This window comes from Xiphophorus hellerii, chromosome 24 (genome assembly GCF_003331165.1).
Source record: "Xiphophorus hellerii strain 12219 chromosome 24, Xiphophorus_hellerii-4.1, whole genome shotgun sequence".
In the NCBI taxonomy this organism is placed as follows: Eukaryota; Metazoa; Chordata; class Actinopteri; order Cyprinodontiformes; family Poeciliidae; genus Xiphophorus; species Xiphophorus hellerii.
In genome coordinates this window covers 8317035-8335749 of record NC_045695.1, presented here as the reverse complement: position 1 = coordinate 8335749, position 18715 = coordinate 8317035, and the positions used below count along the sequence as shown (strand labels likewise).

Here is an 18715-nt window from a genome sequence, read left to right as displayed (position 1 = left end):
TACCTGGATGTCTGGACCAAAGTTTCTTCATGACCCTGAATGGAAATGGCCTGCAAATCCTGAGGACATAAGTCATTTTGCTCTGGAGGATCCAGAAGATCCAGAGAATGCGCCTTCATTGCCACCAGGAGTGTTTTCCAAGAATGATGTCTACGCTCGGCGAAGATGGAGACAGGTGCAATATATGGCGGATCTCTTCTGGAAGCGTTGGTTAAAGGAATACTTGCCTCAACTACAAGAGCGGCAGAAGTGGCAAAGAACAAGACGGAACCTTCTTCCAGGAGATGTCGTCCTCATCGTGGATGACTCTGCTCCACGCAACTCTTGGTTAATGGGTAAAGTTGTGAACATTGTTCCTGATAAAGGAGGACTTGTGAGGTCAGTTCGCATCAAGACAAAGACGAGCTACCTGGAAAGACCCATTACCAAGTTGTGCTTGCTTCAGGAGGCGGAGACACCTTGAACATTTAACGACCTTTTCTCTCCATTCTAATCACCAGTGACTTCCTTTTCTCTAGTTGATTGCTTAGTCTAAAAGATAGATTAAAATAAATTTGATACTGAGCAAATTTATGACTATTTGTTTCTTAGGCTTGTCTCTTACAGTGTTAACATTTCAGACAATTATCTTTGTAATAATTAGGGGCCGGAATGTAAGAGCCTTATGGTTGAAATGAGCAGTTACTGATGTGGCAGGAGCACGCGGCTTTGACACCTGGGTGGTGGGTGTGTCGAGGTGGGCGTGACTGTCACTAAGGTATGAATGGGAGCCATACTGGCGCGCTGATTTGTATGTATGAGGAAGCGGGTGCGCCGGTGGTGGTCATAATTTCTGTTGACCGTGTTGTAATATCACTTATTGTTAGCCACATCGTATGGTTTAGCCTGGTCAGTATGTGTCAGTCCATGTAAAATCTGAAGTATGACAGTCAAGTGGAATAAATTGATGATTGCAACAACAACCTAAAGCGACTTGGAGTGTATTGAAACACGCGTCGGACAGTCTGAAATTCACCGCGTTAACCCAGTGCGGCCCTCTACAATACCGCTAGTTTGCCGCACATTTACTCCACCACTTCGTTGTTTCAAGTGTCAAAGATATGGACACATAGCAGCAGTTTGTAAAGGGAAGCAAAGATGTCCAAAATGTGGTGAAGATCACAAATTAGAAGAATGTAAAGAAGAAGCACAAGAAAAATGTTGTAACTGTGGAGGGCAACATAGAGTTACGTATGGAGGATGTGAGGTAAGGAAGAAGGCAAAAGAAATTATACAGATTAAAACAACTAAAAACATTAGTTATGCGGAAGCTGTTAAAAATGTGAAGGAGCAGACAACAAGAAAGAGTGAACAAATAGCGAGCCAAATCCCACAGCAAAACAAAGTACAATCAGAAGATAATATCACAGTATCAGTAGAAAAACTAATATTATTTGTAGCATATGTTATCAACTGCACTGACCAAGCCAAGCATAAAACTGAGAAAATTAAAATAATAGTGAGAGGAGCTGAAAAGTTTTTGGGGTTTAAAGAGGGATCATGGGAGAACATAAACAAAAAGCTGGAGGTAGATGGGAGATCAGGACCACCAGGTGAAAATAATTAATGCTAATATTACAATGGAATGCAAGAAGTTTAATTGCTAACGGACAGGAACTTAAAGGTTATGTTGATAGTCTTGAGGATAAACCAGAAATTATTTGTGTTCAGGAAACATGGTTAAAAACAACATTAGATTTTGTGATTAAAGGATATAATAGTGTTAGAAGAGACCGACAGGAGGAGAGAGGTGGAGGAGGATGTGGAATATTTATAAAACAAGGGATACAATATCAGGTATTAGGGAAAGGGAAAGAACTTGAATATATAGTAATTGAAATATGGGAACAAGAAGGCAAATTTAAAATAATACATTTTTATAATCCATTCAAAACATTATCGATTGAAATATTGGAGGAATTAACCGAATATTTGGAAGGGAAAATAATTTGGTGTGGGGATTTTAATGCAAATAGTACATTGTGGGGTAAAAGTAATGATAAAAATGGACAGGTTATAGAAGAATTAATGGGAATGAAAAATCTTGTATGTATTAATGATGGGAGGGGAACAAGAATCAATGATGGAATCAGTTATTGATTTAACAATTGTTTCAGATGTTTTAGCTGGTATTTGTGAGTGGTTCATTGATAAAAATTCAACAATAGGTAGTGATCATTATCCCATTATAATAAGACTAGGATTAAATTTAAATAACAATATAAAGGTCAATAAAAAACTGAATTTTAATAAGGCAGACTGGATTAAATTTAGATACTTGAGTCAAATAAATTTAGAGAAAGTAGATATGACAATGGATATAAATGATATAAATTTAGAAATTAGTAAAATAATTATGGAAGCAGCAGATAATTCTATAAAGAAAACAGGGTGTAGAAATGATAAGAAAATGGTGCCATGGTGGACAAATGAATGTAAAAAAGCAATAAAGTTAAGAAATAAAGCATTTAAAGTACTAAAAGGTAACCCAATTTATAAGAATTTAATTGATTATAAAAGAAAGCAAGCAATGGTAAGAAGAACTATTAAGAATGCTAAAAGAGAATATTGGAGGAATTTCTGTAGCACAATAGGGAAAGAAACCAAAATAGAAAAAATTTGGAAAATAATTAAAAGAATGAATGGCATAAGGAGAGAGTTTGAATATCCTATATTAAAAATGGATAATATAAATATAGTAAGAGATGAAGATAAAGTTGAAATATTGGCAAGAAAATTTGGTAAAATTCATAGTTCAAATAATATTAGTGAAGAGGGAAGAAAAGGGAGAGAAAATACAAAACTTAAATATAAAGAGTTAGTAGAGAGTGTTGAAGAAACAAATAATCTGTTAAATGTTGAGTTTACAAAAGCTGAATTGAATTCTGCACTCAGGAAGACAAAAAATACAGCACCGGGTAAAGATCGGATTTATTATAGAATGATAAGACAACTTAGTGAAAAATCAAAAGATATAATATTGCAATTATATAATAAAATTTGGGAGGAGGGAAAACTACCATTGAACTGGAAGGAATCAATTATAATACCAATAGCAAAACCAGGAAAAGATAATTCAAACCCAGAAAACTACAGACCAATAGCTTTAACATCCAATATATGTAAAATAATGGAAAGAATGATTAACAATAGGATCGTATATTATTTAAATAATAAAGGATATATATCAAAGTTTCAGAGTGGTTTTAGAAAAGGGAGGAGCACTAATGATCCAACGTTATGTCTAGAGCATGAAATTAGAAAAGCACAAGTAAATAAAGAAAGTGTAGTGGCAGTATTTTTTGACATAGAAAAAGCATACGATATGATGTGGGTTGAGGGATTATTAATTAAATTATATATGTTGGACATTAAAGGAAAGTTATTTAAATGGATTAAAGACTTTTTAACAAATAGAAAAATACAAGTTAGAATTGGTGAAGTGATCTCAGGAAAATATAAAGTAGAAAATGGAACTCCGCAAGGAAGTATTATAAGTCCGTTATTGTTCTTAATTATGATAAATGATGTATTTAAAGATATTGGAAAAGAAATTGGATGTTCACTTTTTGCAGATGATGGAGCTGTTTGGAAAAGAGGGAAAAATGTAGATTTCATTGTAAGAAAATTACAAAAGGTTATTATTGAAATAGAAAAATGGGCGTTGCACTGGGGATTTAAGTTTTCAGTTGAAAAAACAAAAGTAATGATATTTACTCAGAAAAAATTAAACAAGGAAATAAAATTAAAATTATATAATCAAGAATTAGAGCAAGTAAAGTGTATAAAATTTTTAGGAATATGGTTCGATGAAAAACTAAAATGGAATATTCATATTCAAAAAGTGGTAGATAAATGTAAAAAAATCTTAAATATTTTAAGATGCTTGGCTGGCAGTGACTGGGGAGCAGATAGAAAATCACTAAAACAGATTTACACTGGAATGATAAGATCTAACATACACTGTAAAAAAAATTCTGTTGTTTTTACAAAAAAAAACTGGCAGCTGTGGTTGCCAGAATAATTCTGTAGAAAACACAGTGAACATGTAAACTGTTTTACTGACCAAACAGTAATTACAACAGTGTTAAATTGTGAAATGAACAGATTTTCCCATAGTTTTGCACAAATTTTTACTGTGATTTGAAAAGGGTTATTTTTGTAATAAAACAGTTTTATCAAGTAATTTTAACCAACTTTTTCTGATGAATTATCATAATAATGCTGTTATTTTACACTTTTTTCCAGTAAGATTTACCCAGTTTTTGTTTGTTGTACAAAAAAACTTCATTTAGTCCTACTGATAAAATACCTTTAAATAACAGATTAAAACTGTTAAAATGTCAATTTAAAACATTTTATTAATACTTTCTGAAAAACAGAAATTTGCTCTAAATTTTTTTCTTTTTACTAATAATTATATTTTTAAATATCTATAAGCATCAAACTTTAACAAACATTTCCCACTTAAAGGAAACTTTAAAACACAAGGAAGCCCAATATAAATTGTATCTATGATAATCTTTAAAAAATAAACATACACTTACATACCTTTGAAATATTTATTTTCTCATTTGTCTTTTCTGAACATCATGAATCACATGAAGCAAATGCACCTGCTGAATAGATATAAATTTCTTCAACCTTTTTAACTTTATCAGAAACAGTATGAGAACCAACTTTCACCCCCTTTTTTTGGAGGGGGGGCTTGAAGATTATAACATACAATACATTTCTATTTCCAGTATACATTTTAATAATATTGGCTAATTTGCAATGTTTGTTTGCTAATACTAAGCCTTGTATGTTACAGTTCACGATGGCCAAAGTGATGGCAGTGGTCAGAGGCCACTCTTCAATAAAACAAGTATAAAAGGAAGAAGTTTGGTTATTTTTAGCGTCGTTGTCTGGCTGTCTAACTGCTGAAAAATTGAAAATCAGGGTGAGAAAAGCACAGTAAACATCAATTTAATGCAACATTGCACACTTGTAATGTTATACTACTTTATATAAATATAAAACGGTGTGTTTTATAACAACATTTTTTTACCCCAGAATAATCCAAACCTAAATGAAAACATTTATGCGACGGAAAAGACAATAAATGAATCTTCGTCACGAACAGGATTCGAACCTGTGTGGGGAAACCGCATTGGATTTGGAGTCCAACGCCTTAACCTGTCGGCCAAAAATGGGGCAAAAGAGACAATTAGAGGTTGGGGGAGGAAAAGAGGAAAAATCTGAAGCTTCTACTCAAGTACATGTTTCAGCAGCATTCATGTCATTTTAGTAATAATACCTGTTTCATGCTCCACGAAGCATTTTTTTTACACTAATTTCAAGTTCAATATAGCATAACATCCAAATTACTGTTTATTCTGAATTATTGAATTACTATACTGTTGATAGTATCACTTTTGAGAGGGCCAACAAAATTATAGAGCACACAAATAAATGATCATTGACATTTCTTCACTCTTACACACCTACATTCGCAGAGGGCTAACAATATACCTCGACATGTATAAAGCAACGCCTAAAGCCATAAACTCAGCAGATCCAAATGCAAACCAAAATGATAAAGGGAGTGTCAAGTTCTTCCATTAATTTTCTTTTCTCTGTATTAGTTTTTTGCAGTGTTTATTATTAATCTATTATTAATCTGGTCAGGTCGCCAGTCAGGTCGCAGAGACAGACAGGAAAACAACCATGCACACACACACACACACACACACACACACGCACACACACACACACACACACACACACACACACTCATACCTAGGGAGAATTTGGAGAGACCAGTTAATCAGTGTTTATATCAACAAAGCTTAATAACATGTAATTTTTCTGTAGCTAAACACAGAATATCTCAGATTTAGTTTGATACCAAATTTCAGCAATATAAAGAAACAGAGTGATTTGACTGAAAATTCAGTTTCTATAGCTACAAGGTGATTTAGCGTCATGAAAAACTGAGGTCACAAAAAATTACATGTATCGAAAAAAGGTTGAACAGTTGTTTGCAATATTACATGTGCTATTATGTAATAAAGAGGAATAAAGACCGCTGCAGTTATTAACTAAGCCCTCATAACATGGCAGCTGTCCTGTTGAAATTTAAAAACAATTCTGGGCTTTAAAACAAAAGTGATGGCATGATATTAAAAGATGAAAACTACAAAGAAAATCTTTCAAACAGTCACTGCTTCCCAAGAGACAAAACAGTCTGTCCAGAGGCTGGACAGTATCCTTTCCCCTTAATCTGTGTGAGGCCAGTGCTTTTGTTTTTTGATCGACCACAAACTGGACACTGACAGTGGTAGTCCTGCTTCCATTGGCGCTTTTTCTGAGGCTCCCCTCTTGCCAGGCGTTCCTGGTCCTCTAATTCTCAGTTCTGGGAAAGAGGTGTCACAGCCACGGATACCTTAGGAGGAAGATTCACACCTTGGAGAAGATTGTCCCTGTCTGTTCTCTTCCGCCGCTCATGTAACCTGAAAGATAATACAACATAAGCTGCTCTGCACCCGCAATGATTCCCTTTCAACTCCTTCGAGACTTAGTGGTTGTAGTCGAGGTGTCTTTGAGGTGTCTAATCTTGCTATTTCTTAACGAGTTAATTAATAAAATACAAAAATGAAATAAAATAAGATAAAAAATATTTGAACAAAAGTCTAGAAAAAGACTAAATCAGAACTAACCCAACACATCTACCATGAGAGGCACAACTCTTTAAAATATATTATTATTAGTAGTAGTAGTAGTAAAAGGAGGAGGAGAAGTACAGTAGTACTCAATACTACTGTATTAAGTCAGACAGTAAAGAATGTACGTGACAGAAAAGGACTTGGTGGTGAGATGAGTTTACCTCTCTGGTAAACGAATGCTTAGCAATTCCAAGTTTTATTATTGACTAAATATCACATTCATCGTAGCAAATTCACTGAAAGGAAACCATGTTTTACTGCTTTTTTCAATGGAATTAAATATTATATCAGATCTAACAATAAATTGGGTGTTTAAACGTTTGAAATATGCAATGCTTTAAATGTACTATTTGAAACCTAAACCCCCTAGCTTTTTCTTTTTATTTGCTTATCTGTACTGTTCTTTTCTGAGACATGTAAATATATTCAGTCAACGTTGTCCTATGTTGTTATACTGTAAATCTCATTCTTAATTGTTTATTTCATATTAACGTAGTATTTAGTCTCACCTTGTCTTTATTTCTTTAACTTAATAAACTGCCCAACTAATTTGATTGGTGCTGATGTAGTCATTCCTTTATTGAAATCTTGTTTTATCTATCTTAATCTGTAATAAAATATTACTCGATGTTAAAATACACTTTAAAAAAAGTAGAAAGTGTCTGATATTTTCTTGACTTGTTTAATTTTAGCAGGTGACGGCGGGCTGCTGGTGTGTCGGCTGGACAACCCATCCCTGGGAACAGAGAAGGAGGCCAGGCTGCTGCTGTACCAGGACATGGACTCAGACCTGGACAACCTGAGCTGCTCCCAGCGACTCAGCAGAGCCCAGTTCACCAGTTAGTGTTCTAGTTTATTACTACGAAGAGATCAAGAGGCCATTGACTGACTTTTCTCCCCACCACCTGCTTCAGTTTCCCTCAGCCAGGACGAACACAACCAGACTATCCCTCGTCAGTCTTCGCCCACAGCCTGGCAGGTGCTGTACGCTGACAGATACACGTGCGAGGTAACTGGGAATGTTGCGTGTTTCCACGGACATAAAATTCAAATACAACCGTTGGGATGAGGAAATATTCCCGTTGTTTGTTTTCTTGTCAGGAAAGCTCAGCAACGCCGTCGTTCGCTGACCTCGGCTTCACTCTCCTGCTGTTCAACCCCGACTCTGCTGGGAACCCGCTGGATCACTTCAGCGCAGAGGAAGCAGGTCAGACGACTCTGACACACGATGTCGGTTTAGGAGGACGGCCATGTTTTTAGTTGTTCCAAACTCTTCCTGGGGTTTTGTTTTTATCCGTACACAAATGTGTTTTCTCAGGGCTGCACAGTTTCTACTTCCTCCTACTGCTCGCCTACTTCATCGCCTGCTGCATCTACTTCCAGCCTCTGTATCAGGCGCTGAAGAAAGGGGGCCCCATGCACACGGTCCTCAAGGTGCTGACCATGGCCCTGGCTCTGCAAGGCTGCTCTGCCCTCTGCAACTACATCCGCCTGGCCAGGTAGCCTCCATCCAACCGTCCTATAGAAGTGTCCACCGTCAAGTCAGTATATAATGAGTTTTACGTTCAGAAATGAACGATTAGAAAATATTCAATTCTTTCACGATATTCTATCTGTGTGTTTGATTGCTGTAATGCACACAAATGTTTATCCACTCATTATTGACGCCACAATGTCAATACAATGTCAGTTTTTTGCTTTTGAACATTCTCCTGTTTTCTGTGGAGAAACGAAAACAATCAAAACTAAGCTTCAAATATGAATGGCTTTGAACCGAGCTTTATTCTTTAAGTTGAACTAAAAATGAGTAATCTGGTGTCCGGCAGGTATTCCAGAGACGGTACTGGGATCCCCCTGATGGGCAGCCTGGCAGAGTGTACGTTGCGCTCCGCGCCTCACCTTAACTCTACTCACACATCAATTAAACAACGCCACCTTTAGTCACGTCTTCTTTGCGCTTCTGTGTGTGTTGCTGTGCAGTCTGGGACATGGTGTCTCAGGTGTCCATGCTGTACATGCTGCTGAGCCTGTGTATGGGCTGGACTCTGAGTCGAGGCAGGAAGCCGCAGTCCAGACCGCTGCAGTGGGAGCGCTCCCCGGCGTCCACGGCCGTCGCTGTCGGCGGCGTGGTCACACAGGTACCAGCTTATGTTTTTATGTGGCCAGAGTTTGTTACTAGAGAAGCTTCTCGATGTTCTGGTGGGGATTGGTGTTGTCCACAAAGAAGTTGATATCGGCAGTCATGGCTGGCAGAGAGCAATCCGATGCGTAGCCTTACACATTGACCCGATCTGTGGTTCCCAGGGGGTCCTGCTGCTGTGGGAGCAGTACTCTGAGTCAGAGAGCAAACACCACAGTTATCACGCCCAACGAAGCCTAGCAGGTCTCCTCCTCCTGGCTCTGAGAGTGGCGCTGTCCCTCCTGCTGGCCTCCGTCCTCTACCAGATCGTCTCCACAGAGAGGAGCACCCTGAAGAGAGACTTCTACCTCTGCTTTGCTAAGGTGACGACTCTGAGCTCCACCAGCAGCCTCTGAGCCTGACAGCCGCCTGACCTCCAGGTTGTCTTCTCTCCACAGGGCTGCTTCCTGTGGTTCCTTTGTCACCCCGTCCTCGTCCTCATGTCTGTGGTCTTCAACGACCACCAGAAGGAAAAGGTGCGAGGCCACAACTTTCAGAATTTGACTGTCCGTTACCTGAAATCTTCATTACCTCTGTCACTACCTTTTGTTCTGTAGGTCATCACCATCGGCGTGATCCTCTGTCAGTCCATCTCCATGGTGATCCTCTACCAGCTCTTCCTGTCCCGCTCGCTCTACTGGGAGGTGTCCTCCCTCTCCTCCGTGTCTTTGCCGCTCACCATGTCCAGAACGAACCACAGGGGGCGCCTATGAGCACAGATACCGAGGTTACGGTGAGAACTGAAGCGTCTCTGTCAGACGCAGCAGGAGATGTCCCCCTGCACCGTCCTCTGTCCCACATTAGAGCTACCACTGAGCCGTGGACAGAGGACAGTACTTACTGCAACATACTACCTCTGACTTCTAACTGGAGCCTCTGGGATGCAAAATGCATGGCCAAGCATGCATCAGCTGGCGAGGTAGACGTCGGCAGAAAACCATGAGGAAGAACTTGAGAGAGTGCAAAATCACAAGCAATCACAATTAGATTGTTTTTAAAGGCTTTACCTGCAAATCGCTGAGTCAGCCACGATTGGGGCAGTCTGCATGTAGATAGGCTTCCCCGCAACAGTTTTCATTCCCTTTTACCACAAGCTTGAGCTTATTTTATTAGCATTTTATGTGATAGACCAACATGAATTAAAGTGGAAGGACAAAAACATGGTGTTCAGGGTGTCAGTTTCAGTTTCCCAATAAGCAAAACTTCAATTCTGGTCTCTCCTGAGGCCTTCGCAGAACATCTGGATTTAATTCTGAAATGTAATTACAAATTAATGGATGCTGTTTACTAATTGCTAGTAAAGACAGTGGATTGTATTCCAGGGTATCATCAGGGTTAAGGGAGATGAAAACAAATGTACGCCACTTCTATGTTGGTGTGCAATAAATTTTTAGGTGTTTTTTAATGCGTTCTAGCTAAACTTCTCTTTTTCCTAATGAAATCCTAATAAAATGTGGTTCTAGTGTGAGTATTCAAGAGGGAAAAGAAATCTCCAATACTGACGTTTTTCCTCTCAAAATTCAGACTTGTAGCGTAAAATTCTAACTTAAATCATAAAATGTCAGAAGTCTGACTTTTTTTCTTGATTTTTTCCAGATTTCTGTCATTAATGTGAGAATTTTTTATTATTTTTTTTTAAATTCTACACTGAATCTCAGAATTCTAACTTTTTTCTCTCAGGATTCTGATGTCAGAACTATTTTTGTCTCAGCAAGATTAGAGACTTTGAGAGAAATTAAAGCAGCATGAGTCTTTGCATAGCCAACGTGATTTTTATGTTATGATTATTTCTGTCACAAAAGCTGTACTGTTATGTAACTGTCAACATAAATGTATGAGCTGACAGCATGTGAGACGCAAACCATTGAAACGACATTAACTCTCTGTAGCTGCAGCGAACTGCATGACTCTGAATGGGCAGAAATGGTGAGTTTTCTGAAAAAATCATTTTTACAAGAGCTCCACTGTGTAAATACATTCCTGTGATTTTTTGTTTACTTCTGTCACCGGGCTAAATCGGACTTACGTTACGTGTCAAAACAAAACAGAGGATGGTGGGATCATATAATTTGAAAAACAAACATGCAGAACAGGTGCCAAGAAAGAAACTGACCTATTTATTTGTCTGTTTATTTTTTTATGTGATTTTAAAAAAGAAAAAAAAAAAGGCAGCATCCAACACCACTACTTCTCATTCTGTTTGGTCAGAGGCGATATTTAAAAATATACTTGAATGTAAAGCCTTTGTCAGCTGTTATAAATGCGCAAAATGATATCAGCTCATATTGCTTTGCACTGAAACAGTGCATGTGTCAAACGTTGCGTTATGTTTTATATTGCAGCACAGAGACAATCTAATATTTAGTGGATTATGTAATTATTCAAACTTGAATGTCCATAATTTATGTCACTTGTGGAAATAAAACGAGCAAACATGGCAACTGTAACGAGTTCACTGGAATTGGTTCATTTAAAAAAATTGAAAACTGTAAACATTTTTCTATTAATATGGCCGTGGAGACCACATGGTGAGGAGCTGCAGAGACTCTGCTCAGGTGGGATCCTGCATGCTGTTACGAGACACAAGTCACTATTTTTGCTTTTCGAAAAGCATCCAATTTAATATATTTTCTTATTCCGTACATTTTTCTTAAATAGTTACCATAAACATCGATTTAATGCAACATTGCACACTTGTAATGCTACACTACTTTGTATAAATTTAAAACGGTGTGTTTTATAACAAAAAAAACTTTCCCCTTCTCTGATGGGGGGCCGGGGTCAGTTTGTAACAGAAAAAGTTACTAATTAAGAAAAACAATTTAATATGCTTCTAAATTAAACCTTAGCTCGAAAAATGTGCCATTACTGTATAATAGGCCCCTGTGGTTTTTATTCATTATTACTGATTTGTGTTTAAAATCACAATGTCTTGCTTGTGCCGATTTGATATTAATGTATTAAAAGAAAATACATGACATGAGCTAGTTCACAGATTTTTGGTGACCATTCTTACCCAAACTAAAGATTAACAACAGTTTTGTGTATATTTGTATAGAGGAAATAACTTTTGTAATTACTTGTTTTAGAAAAAAAAATCTAATACAAATTCATCATGGCTCAAAGTAAAGTGAGTTTAAAGGATTTGTAAAATCATTTTTATTTGACATTTTATCGACTTTGTTAGGAACTTTCTTGTGTCTGAATAGAAGTTGATTGGATCATGAAAATAACTGTTTGAAATGCATCACTTTGTGTAAAAAGTGATGCATAAGAGTTTGAGTTTTGTAAGATATTCGGTGACATAACACTTAATAAACGTAAACATGCGGCAAGTAGTTTTTTTGGGTTTTTTTAACCTTTGTCAAACAGCAGAGGGCGCTGCTGCATTCATATTTTCTCAATGGGTGTAATTCATATTCCTTTATCTAATCAGGTAAACCCCGTTGAGATCTAGATCTCATTTTCAAGAGGGACCTGAGCAAAAAATTTGCAATACATAGCAACCTGGCTACAAGATAAAAACAATTAATACATATGCACAAGTATAAAACAAAAACAATGACACTGTTTCATAGAATCTTGTTGCCTATCTTTAATTTTTTTTTTTAATGTCTCTTCTCTATCGGAAAACAAGCCATTTAAAGGTGGGATGTTCTCACAATCTGTGAAAAATAAAAATGAATAAAAACCAGAAAATCCTGGGAGTTTGTCTTTGAATGTGAAGATTCGACATGAAGATGACAGAAAAAGAGCTACAGAAAATAAAACAATTGGAATCTGTATTGCTTTAAATGAACCCTTAGCTTTTTCTTTATCTTGAATATGTTTATCTGTATTTGTTTTTTCTTGAGGCAGAACAAATGAGGCATAACTCTGTCGTTATACAGTGTGTCTGCGAATAAAGTTAAAAAAAAACAACATCCGCCCCCCTCTCCCTCCCCCTCACCCAACAGACTTCTTGTGGCTTTGACGTGAAGCTGTGATGTCACTCATCCTGTCTGTGACATCACAGCCGCCTGTCTTTGTATTCCCAGGTTCCACAGAGAAATTCATTTGCAGACTTCAATCTCAAACAAAACTGAACGATGGCGCGACGAAATGAATTGCTGGAGAACGTGGAAAGTTTGGAGAAGAGCTGCCGGAAGCTTACAGGAGAGAACAAGAAGCTTCAGAAAACTGTCGAAAATCTGAGGCTGAAGATTGAGAGACTGAATGCCAGGAAAAAAGATACCTGGCAGACAGAGAATGAAAGGCTGGTCAACAAAAATGATTATTTGAAGCAACAATTCAAGACTTTAAATAGTGAATTGGACGAGGCTAAAGCGACAGTTGAACAATTACAATCAGAAAGCAAAGCCTTGTCAACCCATAATAAGAAGGTAAAATGGGGAACAATGGTCGATAAAAAAAACTTTAACAATTCAATGAAAGAGAAATCGCAACAGTTGTACTGGATTGGCAAGGTGAACGAAGAGCTCACTCAAGAAATTGCTGGACTTAAATTGAAGATGGACAAACTTAAAGCCAGGGAAGAAAATTTAAAGGCTGACGAAGAAAAGATGGACAAAACAGAGACTCAGACCCCGGATGAAGAAACTAAAGAAGAGAAATCAAATTTATTTCAGATAATTGGGAGAACGTTCATCAAAATGTACCAATCAGGGACTTTGAGGTATTGGGTGCCACCCTGGATATTTTAATTTCGAAAAAACATTAAATAACGACCACAAAAGCAGGGCTAGATTCAGATGAAGCTTGAGAGCAGAGGCAGAAATCTGCGGCTTCCAGCGGGAGGAACGGACATCAGAAGACCGTGACCACCGCAGGCTCCTAGGAGTCTCACAGATCCTTTCCAGGACTGTGTCTCCGACCCGCCTGCTGGAAACTATCCGTCGGATAGTCGAACCTCGGATTCAGGAAGAGCAGTGTGGTTTTCGTCCTGGTCGTGGAACACTGGACCAGCTCTACACCCTGCAGGGTCCTGGAGGGTGCACGGGAGTTCGCCCAACTAGTCTACATGTGTTTTGTGGACTTGGAGAAGGCGTTCGACCGTGTCCCTCGGGGAGCCCTGTGGGGGGTTCTCCGGGAGTATGGGGTACCGGGCCCTTTGATACGGGCTGTCAGGTCCCTGTATGACCGGTGTCAGAGTCTGGTCCGCATTGCCGGCAGTAAGTCGGGCTCGTTTCCGGTGAGAGTTGGACTCCGCCAGGGCTGAGCTTTGTCACCGATTCTGTTCATCACTTTCATGGACAGAATTTCTAGGCGCAGCCAAGGTGTTGAGGGGATCCGATTTGGTGGCCTTAGGATCTCATCTCTGCTTTTTGCGGACGATGTGGTCCTTTTGGCTTCATCAGGCCGTGATCTGCAGCTCTCGCTGGAGCGGTTCGCAGCCGAGTGTGAAGCGGCCGGGATGGGGATCAGTGCCTCCAAATCCGAGGCCATTTTTTTGAGCCGGAAAAGGGTAGAGTGCCTTCTCCGGGTCAGGGGGTTTGTCCTGCCCCAAGTGGAGGAGTTCAAGTATCTCGGGATCTTGTTCACGAATGGGGGAAGAAGGGAGCGGGAGGTCGACAGGCGGATTGGCGCAGCGTCTGCAGTCAAGCGGGCGCTGTACCGGTCCGTCGTGGTGAAGAGAGAGCTGAGCCAAAAAGCGAAGCTCTCGATTTACCGGTCGATCTACGTTCCCACCCTCATCTATGGTCATGAGCTTTGGGTCGTGACCGAAAGAACGAGATCGCGGATACAAGCGGCCGAAATGGGTTTTCTCCGTAGGGTGGCTGGGCTCTCCCTTAGAGACAGGGTGAGAAGCTCAGTCATCCGGGAGGGACTCAGAGTAGAGCCGCTGCTCCTTCACATCCAGAGGAGCCAGTTGAGGCTCGGGCATCTGGTCAGGATGCCTCCTGGACGCCTCCCTGGTGAGGTGCTCCCGGCACGTCCCACCGGGAGGAGGCCCCGGAGAAGACCCAGGACACGCTGGAGGGACTATGTCTCTCAGCTGGCCTGGGAACGCCTCGGGATTCCCCCGGAGGAGCTGGAAGAAGTGGCCGGGGAGAGGGAAGTCTGGGCCTCCCTTCTGAAGCTGCTACCCCCGCGACCCGACCCCGGGTAAGCGGAAGAAGATGGATGGATGGATAAATTGCTCCTTCGAAGCCGGAGTCCGATACGCCTGCTGGAAACCAACGGCTGACGGGACGTCCGTGAAGGGGGGACAAGTGAGTAGCGTTTAAATTAAAAAGTGAGCGAACAATTGAGGGTCTTTGGGGTGTAAAACCCCATGAATCCTAGGCACTGATAGGTAACAGAAGGACGGCGGAGAGTCCGCGTAAACTGAAAAACCCGTAATACCAAGTGTGTGTGTGAGTGTGAGAGTACTTGGAGGAATTTAAATACCACTAGGTATTTGTCCTCATACCAAACGGCAGGAGTGCAAACGGTGAACCTCTGGTGGATGCATGTAGGCAAGAATTTCCCACCTGAAAAGGTTGAAGAGGGAATTACCACAACAGGGGATTGATCACCGTCCTGCTAAGAATTTATCCAGTCTTTTAGAGTCCACCCTGTGTGTTTTTAAGACTGGAACGAAATTGACTAATTTGCTCAAAATGGGAAAAGGGAATAGCAAATTAACACCGAAAGATAAACTCCAGTGTAAGGACTGGAAGTTTATGGAAAGACAAAACCCTAACTCAGTAAAGAATTTAAATAAATTGATAGAAAAATATAACTTTCAGGGCCAATTAAACACTCAAAAGAACTGACTGAGTTATAGGATGAAGTATGACAGAAAACAAAAATCAAATAAAAAAAAATATGAGTAGTGAAGGAATGGGTGAGTTAGAAATGTGGATGGAGGAGCTAAAAAGAGAGAAGAAGGCAATCAGAAAAGTTAGGATAAAACAGGAGAGCAAGAAGAGTGAAGCAGATCAGGCAGCAGAGCAGGGAGGAGCTCAGGTAGGAGTTATAAGAAAAAAGCAATGTCAAATTTATTTATATAGCACTTTAAAAACAGGCATAAAACTGCACCAAAGTGCTGCACAAGAATGACAATAACACAAATGAATAAAAACAGAGTATCAAAACACTAGTTCAATTAAATGCCAAGGAATAAAAATGAGTTTTAAGAAGCGATTTAAAATGATCCAGGCTGTGGGCAGATCTAATTTGGAAAAGTAGATTGTTCCATAGAAGAGGAGCAACAACAGAAAAAGCCTGATCTCCTTTCCTCTTAAGCAACCAAATACAGAAAGAAAATAAAAAGAAGATTTTGAAGATACAGAGTATAGATAGATAAATAAATGATTTAGTAAACAAAATGAAAAATAATGAATTATCTAAAAGCTGGAAAGAAAAGTAGGTGAGAGGAAGTTCATGCAAGGAGGGAGTGAGGATTGTTTTGTGGTCTGTCTGACAGTAGAGAAGTCATGATCATCGCATAAGGCAAGATTTTGATGTAGTTTTAGTTTTCTAAATTCAGAGAACAGTTTTCTCTTTAGAGTGGCTTGTTTAAGTAAGCAAATGATTTATGAGGAATGAAATAATATGGGACGTTTTAAACGTTTCACAACTGCAAAGAGAATAATAATTTGGTGTTGTGACGCCTTGAGTGGACATCCAGAGAGGTTGATAAGCAAGTGTTAAGGTGCCAACCTGAACATTATCCAGCTGAATACCTCAATTTAGGCTTTGATGAGAAAAGAGCAGCTCTCTTCTCATCAAAGCCTAAATTGAGGTATTCAGCTGGATATTAGAGAAGATCTCTGAGGTTGTTCTGGTTCCCTCTGAATCCTGGAGATAAATTATTCACATGTGGTTTTAATTTCATTTCTTATTTCATGGAAACACTGCAACAGTGAAATTGTGTTTTTTTGACATTAGCAGAAAACAAACTGAGATTTGCTGACAGTTGTCATGGAAACCTCCCAGAGTGATGAAGACTCCTCCAGGCCTTCATCGCCGCAGCTTATTCTGGCTGCTGCTGCAGCACCCAGACACCAGCGGCCCTCGGGGGCCCGGCGGTGGCAGTCCGACGCCCCTGAAATTCACGGGGCGTCGGACCGGAGACCCTCGGCTCAAAGAGGTCAAGGAGACGCTGAAGGTCACCATGGAGACGACCTCAGACGGAGCGCTGGACCGACTCCTCCTCAAGAAGTACGCTTTATTTATCTTTCTACTTTATGGCTTTAAAACACTTTTTTCTTTTTATTGGCTTTTTATTTTGTTTTTATTACAAATTCAGATTCTTTTTTGTCATTATTATGAAAAGTTTTAGTTTTTAATTTGGTTTTTATCCAAAATAGTTTCATTATAATAAAACTAATTCTAATTTTATGAGTTCTTTAAAATTCTTCAGAGTAAAAAGTGTTTTTATTTTTGAGAAGGCTATATTTATCTTAAAATAATGTTTTATATGTTGAAGCTTTTTACTTTCACTATGACCTTGAAAAGCATCAAAATGACTCACATCCACTGGGACCAGCTTCCCCTCAGCATGATGCCGCCTCCTCCATGTTTGGACCCGAGGTGTCCCCGTAGCGTTTCCATGGCGACAGCGTTTCTGCTGGTTTCACGTGCAGGTGTAGCAACAGGCTGACGGACGAGGCGGTCACCGACCTCAGAACATTTTACGTTTCTATTTCAAATAGTTTCCAGATGTCGATCAGGATGTTGAAGATTTTCAGTTTTATTTTTCATCTGATCTGTTTGATGATCTGCAGGAACAGAAGAGAGAAAAATACTCTGAGTTCAAGTTACAAGAGTTGAATTCAGCAGAAATATGAAGTATTAATTTCATTTAAAAAGCTTTAAAGAGCATGTTAATGGGGCAAAATGTCATTTTATTCTGTTGTGGTGAAAAAACTTGAGCTAAAATGAGACATGATAGCAGTTCTATAGATTCAGAGCCAAACACTAAAACTTCCTCCGGATCTGTAGCATTAAATCCACTTCAGAACAGATCCAGACGTCCTGAGCAGATCCTCCAGAGAAAAGAAACACAAGATTTGAACTTGGATCATTTGTGACTCAGCTGCTTGGATGTGTGTTTGGCTTTGAAAGGTTTTGTTGTGAAGCAGAAAGTTGATGAAGTTCACAGTGAAGACGACTTCAGTCCACCTGAAACCTGGTTTCACTCAAACCGTCTGATTCACTTTAAGGACGGGAAGTTTCTGATGCAACAGGAAGGAACAAAAGGTCAAAGTTGAAATGAAACAAAGATAAACTCCATGTTGCTCACAGATCTGATGGGATCAGTTTGAACAGCTGTTGTTCCAGGAGAACAGTTTTGTTTTCCAGCTTTTGTTGACGGACAAAAATTTGCATTAGAAGATGAGATAATAACCGACTTTCTTTGGTTTATTTGTGTGGATTTAAAGTCGAACAACTTTAAAGAAAAGCAGTAAAACCTGGAGGAGAAACCTGAGCAGCGTTCTGACAGACCAAACACTGAGAGGAACCAGAGTTTGCATCGTCAAAGTGACGACTGTGAAATCATCTGAATCTTGTGACTCGTTTCCCATCAAATCCCAGACAGGAGAAGCAAAGCCTCACGTCTCCAACATGAAGATGGAACAGGATGCAGGACTTCCACCGAGCGTCACGTCACTCACAGCAGATCAGGAGTCTGGCTCTTCACCTCCACACTACCTAAAACCTGGGACAGCGAGGGGTTAAAGGTCATCTCCAGCACCTTAAATGTGCAACATTTCACTTCATATGAGAGCGTTTCAGTTTAGAGGCCAAAACCAGCCAAGAAGCTTCAGAGTTTTCCTGCAACGTAGCGCTGGTCTATTGG

At 39.4% G+C, this 18715-nt stretch overlaps 1 protein-coding gene and 1 long non-coding RNA gene across 2 annotated transcripts; one reads left to right on the top strand and one right to left on the bottom strand.

Moving 5' to 3' along the window:
• Positions 1 to 111: 111 nt before the first annotated feature.
• On the bottom strand, positions 112 to 7173 carry LOC116716268 (uncharacterized). Its single transcript, XR_004338430.1, has 3 exons — positions 7161 to 7173; positions 4656 to 4658; positions 112 to 963 (listed from the first exon to the last, which is right to left on the bottom strand). It is a non-coding gene; the product is annotated as an uncharacterized LOC116716268 (long non-coding RNA).
• A 228-nt stretch (positions 7174 to 7401) lies between these two features.
• LOC116716298 (integral membrane protein GPR180-like) lies at positions 7402 to 11372 on the top strand (the record flags this gene model as incomplete). The annotated part of the gene is made up of 9 exons (XM_032557216.1): positions 7402 to 7585; positions 7661 to 7755; positions 7848 to 7953; positions 8065 to 8245; positions 8573 to 8622; positions 8727 to 8884; positions 9051 to 9248; positions 9324 to 9401; positions 9483 to 11372. Coding segments are annotated over 9 exons (1206 nt in total), but the record flags the coding sequence as incomplete, so codon positions are not given.
• Between the last annotated feature and the right edge of the window lie 7343 nt (positions 11373 to 18715).